Source organism: Trichoplax adhaerens, genomic scaffold (assembly GCF_000150275.1).
Source record: "Trichoplax adhaerens TRIADscaffold_17 genomic scaffold, whole genome shotgun sequence".
Classification (NCBI taxonomy): domain Eukaryota; kingdom Metazoa; phylum Placozoa; class Uniplacotomia; order Trichoplacea; family Trichoplacidae; genus Trichoplax; species Trichoplax adhaerens.
This window is the reverse complement of record NW_002060959.1, coordinates 148773-163736: the sequence shown is the minus strand read 5'-3', so window position 1 is coordinate 163736 and position 14964 is coordinate 148773. Positions and strand designations below refer to the sequence as shown.

Genomic DNA, 14964 nt, shown 5'->3' with positions numbered 1-14964 from the left:
ATATTAGTATTTCTCTTCCAAATTTATTTTAATCTTTCAGATCTCTGTAACTTAAATCATATGTATAGCAATTTTGTAGACTAGAGTCACAGGAAATGATTATTGGCAGCATTTATTAAATATTAAAGAGGTAAGTTAAATCTACCTGTTTATTGATCTACTATAACGATGAATTTTTCTTCATCCAATATCAACATTTACAGTGTCTTGAATGTAGATTGCTACAATTCCAGCTACTAATAAAGCGATACAATAAAGCAAAAGACTTGCTGTGCAGTCGATATAAAAAAGTAAAGGAAACACAATCGTGCCACATAAAGTTCCAATATGACCAATAGCATTAAAAATTCCGAGAGCAGTTGATCTTATTTCTGTTGGAAATAATTCCGTAGTCCAAACGGTAAAAGGAATCCAACCATTCATTGAAAAAGCTACGAAAAAACAGACCAAGATCATAGCACTCATAGATGAATCAATTAACCATATCAGTAATACAATTATTCCACATCCTATGGATATTGTGCAAAATAAGCCTTTCCTACCATTACGACCAACTAATAAAATGCAGGATAAAGTCAACGGTATCGATAATATATTACTTAGCATTATGCGAGTCAGTGCTGATGATAACTTACTGTCTCGGTTGTCTAGATACTCTGAACCGTTAAAGATGATCATATAATTTCTATTCCAAGGCAAGTTTTTACTAGCATGATTAACTGATCGACAGGTGTTGCCATTTACGTAATAAGTTAGTAACGATGGCAGCCACATTAATAGTCCGTGAGCCGTAAAACTATATCCAAACCATACGATCAGAAGTAGCCATGCTCTTTTATGCCAGGGTGTCTCTTTAAATTTCCGGCTATGATCGCATAATTTATGAGTAATTTGATATTCTTGAGTCAGATTTGTACCATTAATATGAGTTTTAGCTAAGTAGGAATGAGATAAAGTAATGTATTTATAATTATCACTTCTACTTCCTCGTTTTACAAATGAATTGATTCGTGTTATCTTTTCAGAAATCTGTACAATTTTCTCTGTATTCCCTTTTCTTAAAGTATGCCGTAAGCTGTTTGGCATAAATAGGAGCGAACAGAAACCTGCCAAAATAGGAAGACTGCAAAGAATTAAATATAATCGCCAACTGGTAAAGTATATCTGGCCAACTGGAACATGAAAACGATAATTTAACGTCAAAGCAGCAAGTACTGTACTAAAAATACTTCCTAGTATTGAAATGGATGTTACACAAGCCAAAGCCCAACCACGATAATCTCGAGAAAAAAATTCAATTGCATAAGAATGCACATTAGATATAATACCACTAAAACCTAATCCATTGATAGCTGTTAAAACTACCAACATAGTGTAGTTATAGGCAAAGACTGAAACCAAAGTGGTTATTAAGTTTATTGCCAAAGACGCCAAAATAATTCTTCTTCTTCCGAAGACGTCACCTAAGCTACCTAGTAAGCCACTACCGAAGATAATCCCAATGGTAAAAGAAAAACTCAGCCAAAAGTGATTATCAGCATTAATAACCAAATCGCTAGCAGTAATAGTTATGAATCCGATTGCTTGGTAAAATATAGCATGACCACTGTAGCATAGCCCACAAACAATAATTATTAAGCAATGGAATAATCCAAATCTTTGCTTGTTCATGATATAATCAATAGTTACCGTCTGATATATTTCTTCTTCAGATTGTTCTAAATCGGATAAATTTTTGCTCTCACTTAGTAAAGGTGCAGAATCTTTAGTGGCAACATCTTCAAGATTTTTATCTTTCAATAAGATCGATGTCTTTTCCGTTTTAGCCATGATAGAAATAGAGAGTTTAATACATAACAAAATGATTGACCCCTTGAAATTGAGGGCTTTATTGATTAACTAAAAGTTCTTCTGTAACTCAAACTAATACTATTTCAGCTTCCTATATCTTGTTGTATAATAATTATCCTCAATGGTGGCAAGATCTGTAATTATCAATAAGTACCACAAATGTTTACTTGGTTAAAAACCTGCTGTAGCAAAAGCTGATAAATCTACTGCATAAGTTAAACTTGTTATCGAGAAATAGAACATCGTAAGAACACACTGAAAACGTAAGACATGATCGAATCGATAAGGCGGTCCATCGTTTGACTACGTAAACTTTACTAATTACACTGAATATAATTGGCACTAACTATAGCGTAAAACAAAAAAGAAAATAGAGCTTCGGCTTCTGCCCATTAATAGCGTCAATTCCCAAAGCGTATAACGCCTATGGCACAAAATTATCGTATTCGGCATAGAAAAGTTCGAAAATAAAGAACTATTGAATTAATTGTTCTTTGCTAGGTCCCAGTAGTCAAGTATTTTCGAATAGCATTACTATGCTCTAGTAGGCTCACATCTACTATATATTAAAAACAGCAATTAATTTCTTCATCATCAACAACGTTTTATCATAGATTTGACAAGAAACGGGTCGAAATGTCATTATTAGTTCTGTATCGTAGTATAAACGGTAGATTCTTTTAATACTACGGCCGATAGAGTAATAATATAAATTTTCCGATTAATTTATCGCTAGATTTATACATAGTCATGAGATATTCTATTATATTATTATTCAGAGTGGATAAATGATGATAGCGCCACGAAGTAAAGTAGCTATAAAATGTATCACACTATTGTGTTTTCTTCTCTTCGCTTCAGTATATCCTTCAAGATAAAATAAAATAGAGCCCTAATAGCTTTTTTGACAATTAAATTTTATCAAAATTTACAGTAATTCCACAATCTTACTTTCTACATGAGATTATCTAGGAAGCTGTAAATACCGCTGATTTTCTCTTTCAGATCTCGATAGGAGCAATAGTTGTAGTCTTAGTACCTCGTACTTTACAACAACTTTTAAACTGCTCTACGAGCAACTACGACATTATTTTAGAATTTATAGTCGACATTGAAGAATCCCTATTCGATTAAACAATTTATGCGTACATCAATCTCTGACTAGAAAATAACTCACTTTGCGCTAACTTATCAAATTATCCATTGAAATTCTAAACGAATATCGGATAGTTATAACTATTAAGAGTGCTATGCAATGTTCTTGCAAAATTATTGTCCCGGGAGCCGCTACTTTTACTAGTCTAAAATTATATGATTACCAGTGCCAATTTAGCCAATTGTATTATTCATGAAATACGGGCATCTATTTGTATCAACTTAATTTTTGAGTTTAAGATCTGTATTTGCACTAGCAAGCAATTGATTCAATTTTTATGAAATGATGCCCTTTACTTTACAGCCTTAACACGTGCGTTTTAGCAGATTCCAGAATTTCAACAGCGTGAATCCAATGGTAGCCAAATATTTAAAAAGTGCCTGTCAGTTATTGTATCAACACGTTCTTTAATACACGGTAATTCATAGCTGTTCCAGTACAGTTCTTCGTTTTATTAATATCAGTTTCAGTAATTTTGGTAAGAGAATGGACAACAGGTCATTCATCGAGTATACAGCTGCTGTGATAATTAAAGCTGAGGTACAATTAATACAAAATAGGAGTTAGATAGCTAATTCATGCGGGGCTTGCAGTCATCATTGTTTTATACTCTTACTACCACAACTTCTATAAGAGATAGCTATGACATATGGAGTTCTCTGAAAATGAATCTTTAAAGGCTTCTTAGCTAAGACTCAATGATAATATAGATATTTTAAAAGGCTAATTTATAATCACTCTTACGACCGTAATAATTTTAATTAATTGCGCGAATTTAAAATTTATTTTTAGATCAAATTCGACGTATATAATAGGCTAGTGAATAATTTCACATCTATTCAGGTTAGAATATGTTTACTTTAGGTCATTATTGATAGAAATTAGGCAATGAGAGAACTGTTCATCTTACGAATAATGAAATTTGACTAGTTGATAACCATTACTCTAACCTGAATCCTAATACTCTTTCCTAAAATTTTTTAATGATTTGTACGAAAGTAAGGTATCAATAAATTTCTGATTTGATTTATTTCCAATTAACTCTACAAAGAACTATTTCTACAAGTGATAAAATTTTATGATATTATTACATCCTGAAAATATTCAATCATTAATACGTCATAATTCCTAAGTTTGAAGCAATTTATACAATGTAGTCAATCGTAGGAAAATTAGATAGTTATTAGATGATGTTAAATCGAAATTCCCTTTTTAATTTAAGATTAGTATCAGTTTACCAACAGTACTTCAAATTTATACATAACTAAATTATCGCAATGGAATTATAGATTTTGCATTACTTTTGCCTTTCTTTCTTAGTTAATATCTAACTCTGTTGTGTCTAGTAAAATGATACATAATAGTCCACCTATGAAGCATATTGCTGCCGGTGTAATAAGAGCTGTGATACAGCTAGTTTAAAATAGTACGGGAAAGATAGCTATACATGGCAGTGTTCCGAAATTACACATGAAACTGCAGATACCCAGAAATGTCGCCCTAATTTCTGATAAAAATAATTCAGATGTCCATAATTTAAGCGGTAATTAGACATTACAACCAATAGCTGTAATAATGGTTACAAATATATTCGTACTTGATGCGTTATCAATGATCCATACTTAGAAAACAAGTAAACTTATGGTGATGGCAATAATACAAAATGGCCATTTACGGCCAGTCCGATCTATTAGTAAAATACAAACTATGGCTATTGGAATAGCTAGCAAACTTCCCATTACAAGATTTGTTAATACAGCTCACAAATGAGACTATCAACACAAAATGTAGTGACAGAAAGGTTGTAATCAAGTAAATGCCCGGTCACACTTAAGTTAATAGAATTATGCCAACAACAATGACCTTTAGTGAAAAAAAAGAAATTATTGTTGGCAACCATTGAAGTAATCCTTGAAAAGTGAAACAATATGAAAACCAGCCAAATAATAGAATAAGTAATCTTTTAAGCCAAGGCGATTGAGTTAATTTCGCTATATTTTGTCTGAAAGTTGCTTTATCGATTTGAATTTTGTCCTTATTTTTAATAATGAAATTGCATAAAAGTGCATTAGTTTCAAAGCGATGAGATAAATTCTTCTTGCAATAACAAATTGAATTAATTCGATCTATTTGATTTAAGGTTTGTGCAACTTGAGCTTCATTTCCTCATTTCAATGTGAATCGTAAACTATTAGGCAAGGAAAGAAGTGTAAGAAGCCCTATCAACATCGACATAGCGCAAATAATCAAGTTTAAACGCTAACTTGTGAAGTAGATTTCTCCAATTGGGTTATAAAATCGAAATGGCAGTATCAGTAATCCAGTTACATTGGAATAGATAGAGCCAAAGATGACAAATGGAGTCATGCAAGGAACTGAAAGACCACAAAACGTCTTGGTAAGGATGACAGTTTGTAATGATGCCACCAAGGCACAATCAATTAAGAAAAGCCAATACTGCAGTCATGATATAATTATAAGAGAGTGACGAAACAATCATAAGAATTATATTACAAAAGATGGATATTAAAATTGTTTTCCTTCGACCGATGTATTCGCCTAAGGTTCCTAGTACTAAGCTGCCATTCGTCATACCTATCTCTACGGATTAGCCCAACCAACTGCTATTGCTAATAGTAATATCTAAATTACATGCTGCTATAATGACTAAACTATATCCGTTTAAAATGTCACTAGCAGTATGTAATGGCCGAATAATAATCTTTTACTATTACTATAAAAGTATAATCCGCAAGGAATTGTTGCTAAGACATGAAAGAATCCGACTACTGAAGAATCGACGACATTATCGACGTTCAAGCTATCATCTTTTGCGTTGAAAATACGATCTAAATAATTTTCTTCTGCTCTAATATCGTAATTATCTAGTAAATTAGTTATGTCATTAACATCATTTACATCGTCAACAGAAAGAGCTTCTGACGCTTTTACAGTGCGGGCTTGTTTATCAATATCGGTCATGACGTATTTAAATGTAAATATTCGTAAGCAGAAAAATTAAATTATACAATAAATTATAAATTTAAAATGTTGAAATTTACGAACGCTCTTTCGGTTGATTTAGATAGGAAACCAGTTACAGCTGATAGAGGATACAAATATATATATATATCCCTTGTTGGGCAAAATTAAACAACTTATGAATTTATTATTTTGGGCACAGTTCTGCAATCAAAAAATAGGTCTTACGCTTAAAACACTTGGCATAAGTAGCAGATAAGATCTCACATAACTGCTAACTAATAATTAACGGCTTATTTAATGGTAATATTAAATAAGGATGTTATATACTCGTATTAATGCGTAATGGACAATAAGCATTATCTCTAGTGCATAAAATCAGTGAACTCATTACCGAAAAATCGTTGAAATAATTGTATTGGTGAGCTATGAGTAAACTAAAGTATTATCAAGAATTCGGCAAACTTGCGAAACCCATAACATCAACGTGCTCTCTTCAGCGTCTTTCATTGCTACATTAAAGTCAGGGGTTACTCAATAAAAAATTTTCTTCACTTACCGAAATCTCCAATTGTTGAGTAAATCTCGACTAGTGATAGTGATCACAGCTGAAAAAATTGTTGTCTACTTCCTCAAAGACTGTAGAGTTAATACCGTAAGTAATTTTTATCAATTGACGCTAGAATTTGTTTATTGTAAGATATTATCGACAGAAATTACATAACAAACCAGCTATTTTTCAGACGTAAGGTGGGATTTCGCTAATCAGTTGCATCAATACTATGTTCTAAACTATTTAAACATGAGTTTTATTGGAATAATGGCATTGATAATATTCGTTTCGATTTGTCATGCCTATTTATTTCAATTTATATAAGCTATATTTACATTCAGTCTAAATGATATACCTTATGCACGCTAATATAAGTAAAAGCACTAAATATTCCACAAATTGCAACTTTTTATCACAGGCAATACTACATGTTATAATTTCTTTATGAAAATATTTTAAAAAAAACTATTCTACCAACTGTAATTAGCATATAGGTCACACAAGTATTTTTATAAAAGCAGATTTTATTACTGATTGCCTACAGATTGAGATACTACGTTATAATGCAACAAGCTCTGAGTGACAAAGAAAACTACTTACAACAGCAAATCTTGGAAAAGTGTAGCCGCTTAAATACCTTAACTAATTTTTTTACGGTATAATGATTGCGAATAACATCACTTAACACTTACAGAACTTAGGATGATAATAAAATTGTAGGATTAGTATTATATTCTAATCTGTTATAACATTTCTGCATGATAAAAAATTGATATGCGTATCTAATTCTAATTTTACGATGATAAGAGTTTATGGATTGTACTTCAATGTGTTACATAACAGTAACGGAAATTATCGATATAGAGCCACTGAATTCTGTATAACCTTGACTCTCTTTCTTAGTCAATATTTGATTCCGTTGTATCTGGTAAAATAATACACAATAATGAACATACGAGCCAAATTGCTGCTGGTATAGTAAGAGCTGCAATACAGCTTGCTTGAAATAGTACAGGAAAGATAGCAATACAAAGTAGAGCTCCGAGATTACCTATAACATTGCAGATACCGAATACTGTGGCTCTTACTTTTGTTAAAAATAATTCTGATGTCCATAATTTAAGCGGTAACCAAACATTATTACTAACAGCTATAAAAATAGTTACTAGTATAGTCGTACTTAATGCATTATCAATGATCCATATCAAGAAGACAAGTAAACTCATGATGATGGCAAAGGCACAAAATTGAAATTTACGGCCAGTACGATTAATTAGTAGAATACAAGCTATTGCTACTGGAATAGCTAATAAATTACCAATTATAAGATTTGTTAATACAAATCGCAAACGAGAACTACCAATACAAAATGTAGTAACAGAATAGTTGCTACTAAGGGAATGCTCGATCACACTAGAGTTAAAAGAATTATGCCAGCAAGAATGACCTTTAGAGTAATAAGAAATTATTACAGGCCACCATTGAACTAATCCTTTAAAAATGAAACAATATCCAAACCAGCCAACTGATATAACAATTAGTCTTTTAAGCCATGGCCATTGAGTTAGGGTCGCAATAGTTTGTCTTAAAGTTGTTGCAGTCGTACTGATTTGAATTTTATCCATATTTTTAGCAACGCAATAACTTAAAAATGCATTAGTTTTTAAACGATGCCATGATTTTTTCTTACAGTAACAAAATGCATTAATCCGATCTATTTGATTGAAGATTTGCACAACTTGAATAGTATTTCCTCGTTTTAATGTAAATCTTAAACTATTAGGTAAGAAAAGAAGTGAAAGAATCCCTATCAACATTGGCACAGTGCAAATAATAAAATGTAACCGCCAACTTGTGAAGTAGATTTCTCCTATTGAGTAATAAAATCGAAATGGTAATATCAGGAACCCAGTTACATTGCAATAAATATTACCAAAGATGACAAATGAAGTCATGCAAGGAACTGACAGGCCACGATATCGTTTTGGTAAAAATTCGACCATGTACGGATGGCAACTTGTTATGACACCACCGAGACAAAATCCATTAAGAAAAGCCAATAATGCAGCCATCAGATAATTGTACGAAAATGCCGAAACAATCATAATAATGATATTACAAGATACAGATATTAAAATTGTTTTCCGTCTACCAATATAATCACTTACGATTCCGAGTACTAAACTACCAATCATCATACCTATAGATAAGGATGAGCCCACCCAACTACTATTGCTTATCGTAATGTGTAAATCACATGCTGCTACAATAAATGAACTATATGCGTTTAAAATGATAGTAGCAGTGGAATAACATAATCCACAAGAAATTGTTACAAAGATGTGAAAGAGTCCCACTACTGAAGAATTCACGATATCATCGATGCTCAAAGTACCATCTTTCGCGGTGAGGATACCATCCAAGTAATTTTCCTCTGCTTCATGATCGTGGCTATCGAGTAAATATGTCTTATCATTAACGTTATTTTCATCATCATTAGAAAGAGCTTCTAACGGTTTTATGCGGCGGGCTTGTTTATCAATATCAGCCATGATGCGTTTAAACTTGAATATAAGTAGAAAGGTATAATTGTATAATAGTTTACCAATTCAAAGTGTTGAAGCTTGTAATACCATTCAGGTTGATTAGGGTAGCCATTTAAATACAGACAGATAAAGAATGCAAACTTGAGAATTTTTCCTAGAGTAAGGCTAATCAACTTGTGAATCCTGTAAGTATACAATAACGCAACGGAAGTAAGCAATCACGGCGACCATTATATGCAACCTATCACAGTAAATACTAAAATTATTCTTATCCTTCCCTCGTCGATAGGTTGGTGGAAGAGTAAGCCCTCTATATTGAAAAAGAACTGCAGCGAGAAAAATTAATCAACACTGATCAAGTTAGAATAATTTAGCTGAAAATAACTCAAAAGATTGGTAATAAAAAAATATTTCAATTTGGGCCAGTGCTACCTAATTTATCATTGTTATTTAAATTTTACAACTATATTATGTGGTGTCTCTGGAGACTAATAATCGCAACTCATATACCACACATAGTTTCTAATTGTTCTACGTAATAAACTGAAGCTGCTATTCATTACTTGTTGGAAGTTTAAGCGAAATGATCAAACTTTACAGCGTTGCCACTGCAATTACCGATAGCAAACTTGTGTATTAAGATATGGTAGAGATGGCTGGTTTAGAAAAGTTTTTTGCGACAAGGGTTAATTTATTTTATGTAGTACATTATTTTAGAAGCCACAGTCATTAAGCAACCCGATAAAAGTTTAAATTATTAACATTTTATTCTAATTTATGTCGGTGGAATGATAGCGATAGATAAATTTGTTGTTGTAGGCAAGGTTTATTCAATCAAAAAACAGATATAATGATTAAATTGTACAGAATAAGTGCCGTAATGAATGAAGTCTCATAGCTGCTAGCTAATAATTAATAGTTCACTGAACTTTCATAATTCATGAATTCAAGATAATACAAGATAACGTAATATAAGATAACGCAATGTACGATCAATAAGTCAATTCCTTGAGCCACGTATCAAGGAACGATATCTGCACTATCAGAAACACTTTTGCTCTACTAGCAGACTACACAAAGACTTAAACGCCTCGTATTTTACGTTAAACACTAAGTTTGAGAATCCACTTTATTACACGATATACTGCATTTATATACTATTCCTCAATAGATCATGAGTCATAGTTAGTAAGATTAACTTTGGAATCATGTACTGAATTAGATATTAATTATAGCTACTGTTCCCTTAATACAGACAACGGTATTTACGAACATAGACATCTGATGACTAATACAGAATAGTCAGATTACGATATGTCCTATCACGGAACATTTCCACGATAATTTACAATCTACCATAAGTAAGTTACAATCACAATGATTCGAACTGTAAGTAGATGATTTGCATTTCCTATTATAACTATTAATTCAGTATGTGTATATATGTCTCTTTCATAAAAAAGTCAGTGCTATATTAAAACACAGTATATCCAAATTAGAAGTAAACTAAATAAGGATAGGCTAACAGGATTATCCTAACATAGATATTTCTACTCTAATACAGTATATAACACTGTCACACACTTATATTAATATCTATCGTCCATTATTTATCAACATACATTAGTTAATTATTAGTATAGTGAATTCATGAATTAATATCCTATTTCTAGTTCTATATTTATAATATGACATATAGGTGCCAGTGTTATTCAATATGTTGTTGATTTATTTTGATTACCATTTAAAGTAGTAACACGTAAAAAACAACCTATTGCATTTAGTTTAATATTTGGCTATCTAATATGCGATAGCTGTATTTGAATAAGCTAAGGAAGAGCAGTTATCACCATCATAGTCTACAGTCAAATATCACACTACTTGAAATACATTTAGTACTGTTATGACAAAAACATTGTGGCAAACACAATTTTGGTGTATTGGTTAAATGAGTAAATCAGTTATAATTAGTTGTAAATTTTAAAGTAAATATTTCTGCCAGATTATCTTAAAAATATTTCAAGACAGAATCGAAATTAAACTACGATGGATTAGGATCCTGGTTTATGAAAACAAGTGTCGAAGCATGTGCAGAAAGTATAAAATGATATTATGTGGATATATTCTATCACCTCTCTAAATTTAAGATTTACAACTTATAACAGTTTCGATACTCTAATCACATTATTTATTACTCCATAGCTTATCTATAGTTTTATTTGCACATGATATTTTTATTGCGATATCCACTTTTACACTGTGGCAGAAACTATACATGATTTCTGTATCTCTCGACGCTTATCCGATAGTTATAGTAAACAATAAAATTAATGCTAGAATGGTAATGTTAATATCATTAACTGCTTAAAACCTATTCTGCTACTTATCACATCAGTAGTTAATTATATTCAACCTTACGACACTAATGCAACATATTTATTAATAATTTTCTGTATCCCATCTTGATAATTACATATCAAAATATTCTTTTCGAAAAGGAATTGCTAGCTTAAGTTAAAAATAAACCTCTAATTTCCTAAGAATAATTTTAAAAACTGGAAATGGTAACTTCTGCATAATTGTTGATGAAAGCGCTGGACAAGGGCAGTAAATTAACGATTGGTATTAGATATAAAAGCTTGATGTTCTTGGAATATTGATCATCCTAAAACTTGCTATCTATAGGAAATACTTTTACTTCGCAAGTTTCCGATCTGTATACCCGTATGCTTTTAATTCTAAATCCTTTGCGAAGTTTTGAACGGAACTAGCGCTATACTCTCCAAGTGCTTGACAAAATCGTATGAAATCTTCAACGTCACGCTCGACAGATAAGATGTCGTATATCTTCTGCGATTTATCAGATTTATGGATAGTGTGTTCAATCTCGGTAATTTGTCGATCACTTAAAATTCCTCTTTGCCTTAAATTATTCAAGAAATTACTATCCTCAGCTGGAACACGGTCAATAAAAGTTTTCCAGTAATATTCTAAAGCCTTTCTAAAATGTTGATTTGATAGCTTTGTCCGCAACTCGGCTACAATGTAGAAATTATTACACAATTAGTCATCAAAATGTGCATGATGAACTTTTTGCTTTATACAGCTAATATTAGTTTGCCTATCGTAAAGAAATCAAAAACTGGCAGAACAAATTACTCGAATCCATTAAAAATATTTGAACGCGATCTATAGTACTTAATCTTAGTTTAAAATAGAATTACAAACGCATTAATAATATTTTCCATCTGTTTATCCCATGAATTTATCAGCCCGTAAAATATAATTTGATCGATACGCATTTTGATACCTCTACTTTTAGTTGCGTCTCTTGTTCCAATAGGATTATAATTATTCGTGGCTCCTTGTGTGTCATTTACTGAAATGATAGAATAAATACTTTCAGTAACATTTTTGCGATATCTTTATAATATTCAACAATAGGCTCAATCAGATTATTCACCTGATTCTTTAATGAATCAAGCTATCTTATAAATAAAATTTGATGAAATAACAATTTTTTACCTTTACTTGCAGTTGAATCTGTAGTTTGAATAGGATTATTACTAGTTCTAGACTTATTGTTCGCTAATAGACGGCCATTTATGTTTTGATGATCATCTTTTTGCTTATCTTAAAGCATCCAAAATAGATGTCACTTTTAAACTTATTTTAAATTCAGTAAACATAGGGTTAATATTAAAATATTTGTTAAATTTGAGTAGCATTTTAATATTGGTCTTGAAAGTATTTGATATTAAATTAAGCTGTAACATAATCATAGAGAATAGAGATACCGATCATGCTGGCAATTTCTGGTCTTCTTATGGCTTGTAAAGCAGCCTTTAATCGTCTTTTCGTAGCCTCATCCTTGTAAATTTCTTTCCACTTTTCTAAGAATGCATGTGTTCTATCAAAGTCGGTCTCATTTTCATCTTGAATTCTTGTTATGTCAATTTCTTTACTTTGATCTAGCATGTCAGCTAGTTTAGTCCAATCAGACTTGAGTTCTTGAGCAACAACAAAAAAATATTCGCTAATATCTACACAAAAAAAAATCGGGATTAATTAATCTGTTATAACTTATTTATAGCTTCAATCATCTCTGACATACTATAATTCTTGGGCAAAAATTATGATTCAAATTAATCTAAAAAACGATACCTGTACTACAATTTCTAGCAGGATACGATCTATTGTCGACTACTCAAAAATTAAAGAAGAATCGTTTATTAGAGACTGTATAAAATTCTTTATCAGTTAGCTATCTATTTCTTGATTATACCATATTAATGACATTGTACTAAATAATGGTCAGTTTGCCTTTATGCTATCGACCATCTAGCTTATCAGAAGCAACTCCGTTTATGATGGAATATGTAGCAAATCTTGATTAATTTAAAGCGGTAGGTTCCTCGTATTACAATTCCAATTATAGCTTTACCGGTACAGTATATTGCAAACCGATATTAACAATAGCATGTTATTTGATTTTACTCGCTATTTTTTACGTAATTCTGCTAAATTCTAAAATTTTACAAAATCCTAATCCGCTACTTATTGAATATTACATTGAAAATCATTTAGCTCGTATGAAAAGTGTACATTACATTGACTAGATTTACTATTATAATAGGATCATGTTGAGCATGTACGATAGCTGTTTTTCACGTCTTAAAATACTTTAGCTCTAGCTCCAAACAGATATAGAGTAGTAAAATTGTCGGCGCCGACGTTCAAGTTTGATTTTAATTACTCATGTCTATAAAGTGAGCGGATTTATAATATGCTATTTAAGCAATTCTATTCTATATTAAGGAAGCCATTTCAATGATATATGGCTTTGATTTCGATCTTTAGCGCATCCTTAATATAAATATTTAAATATTGGGATATTTAAGTTTTGAATGACTTTTATCTTTGCTAATTTTGTATCTAACCTTGATCTCTGACACTATCAACCATAGAACGATCTTGACAGCTATCATTTGTATTTGCTTCCAATACGATACATTATAGTTATCGCCAGATTGAAATAAATTAAGAGAATTGTTTTAGTCGGTACTGATCTATTCCAGCTTTACCATTTCAACTTGTTAAGAAACGATACTAACAATCCTACAGTCATTATTACTTTAAATTTTTGGGCTAGTAAACAAAATTGTCAATCAGCATAGGAACGAAAATTTATCAAGACTAGTAAGCGTTGATACTAACATGCATAATTTACATACCAGATATTGCTACAGTTTTACAGGGAGGCATTGATTGAATTTTTTCGGCTGTGGCACGGCAACCAGCCAGATAGAGCGCTTTAATAAGCTCTAATTTAGTAAAGCTGCTACCGCTCCTTTGATAATGTGACTGCAACATTAATGTACATTGCTGTGTAACATTACAACGATTGTTTACGTCGATAATTTCCAATTGGTTATGATCAATGTTTAACTTCCTGCCCAATTTCTTCCAATTTGCACTACATTCATCGATAATCTTTTCAAAATAGAAATTTGCGGCTGTCATAAAAAGATAAATATCAATTGAATTTCTATCAGTGATCTTCTAGAAAATGTTGCTGATTATATTTCAATTTCATTATGATAGCGAATGATAAAAAATAAATTATTTGATTAGCTTTCTTTTAATCACGATTTATTATGATAACTTACGTGAGTTTGGATAAGTTAAGGTGACGTCCACGATGGTATCGTCGAAGTTACGAATTGCAACTTTAACAGGTTTACTGCTAATCTTGGTATCTTCCATTTCTGAATAAAAAAGAGCGATAATTGAAATTTTAGCACATAGCGATACAGAATTTCTGCTATGGTGACTGATATTTAAATCATATAGCTAGTCACTGAACCAGAGCTCTA

The 14964-nt window shown here is 31.4% G+C and overlaps 3 protein-coding genes across 3 annotated transcripts; all 3 read right to left on the bottom strand.

Annotated features, from left to right (window-relative positions):
- Positions 1–180: 180 nt before the first annotated feature.
- TRIADDRAFT_60671 (uncharacterized protein) lies at positions 181–1830 on the bottom strand (the record flags this gene model as incomplete). The annotated part of the gene is made up of 1 exon (XM_002116627.1): positions 181–1830. The coding sequence occupies one exon, from the start codon at positions 1828–1830 to the stop codon at positions 181–183; it is 1650 nt and encodes a 549-aa protein (XP_002116663.1).
- A 6427-nt stretch (positions 1831–8257) lies between these two features.
- Positions 8258–9094, bottom strand: TRIADDRAFT_31425 (uncharacterized protein; the record flags this gene model as incomplete). The annotated part of the gene is made up of 1 exon (XM_002116626.1): positions 8258–9094. A coding segment is annotated over one exon (837 nt), but the record flags the coding sequence as incomplete, so codon positions are not given.
- Positions 9095–11782: 2688 nt separating this feature from the next.
- Positions 11783–14854, bottom strand: TRIADDRAFT_60669 (uncharacterized protein; the record flags this gene model as incomplete). The annotated part of the gene is made up of 7 exons (XM_002116625.1): positions 11783–12126; positions 12399–12467; positions 12614–12721; positions 12886–13131; positions 14029–14085; positions 14323–14604; positions 14758–14854. 7 exons carry the CDS (start codon positions 14852–14854, stop codon positions 11783–11785), a joined length of 1203 nt encoding a protein of 400 aa, XP_002116661.1.
- Between the last annotated feature and the right edge of the window lie 110 nt (positions 14855–14964).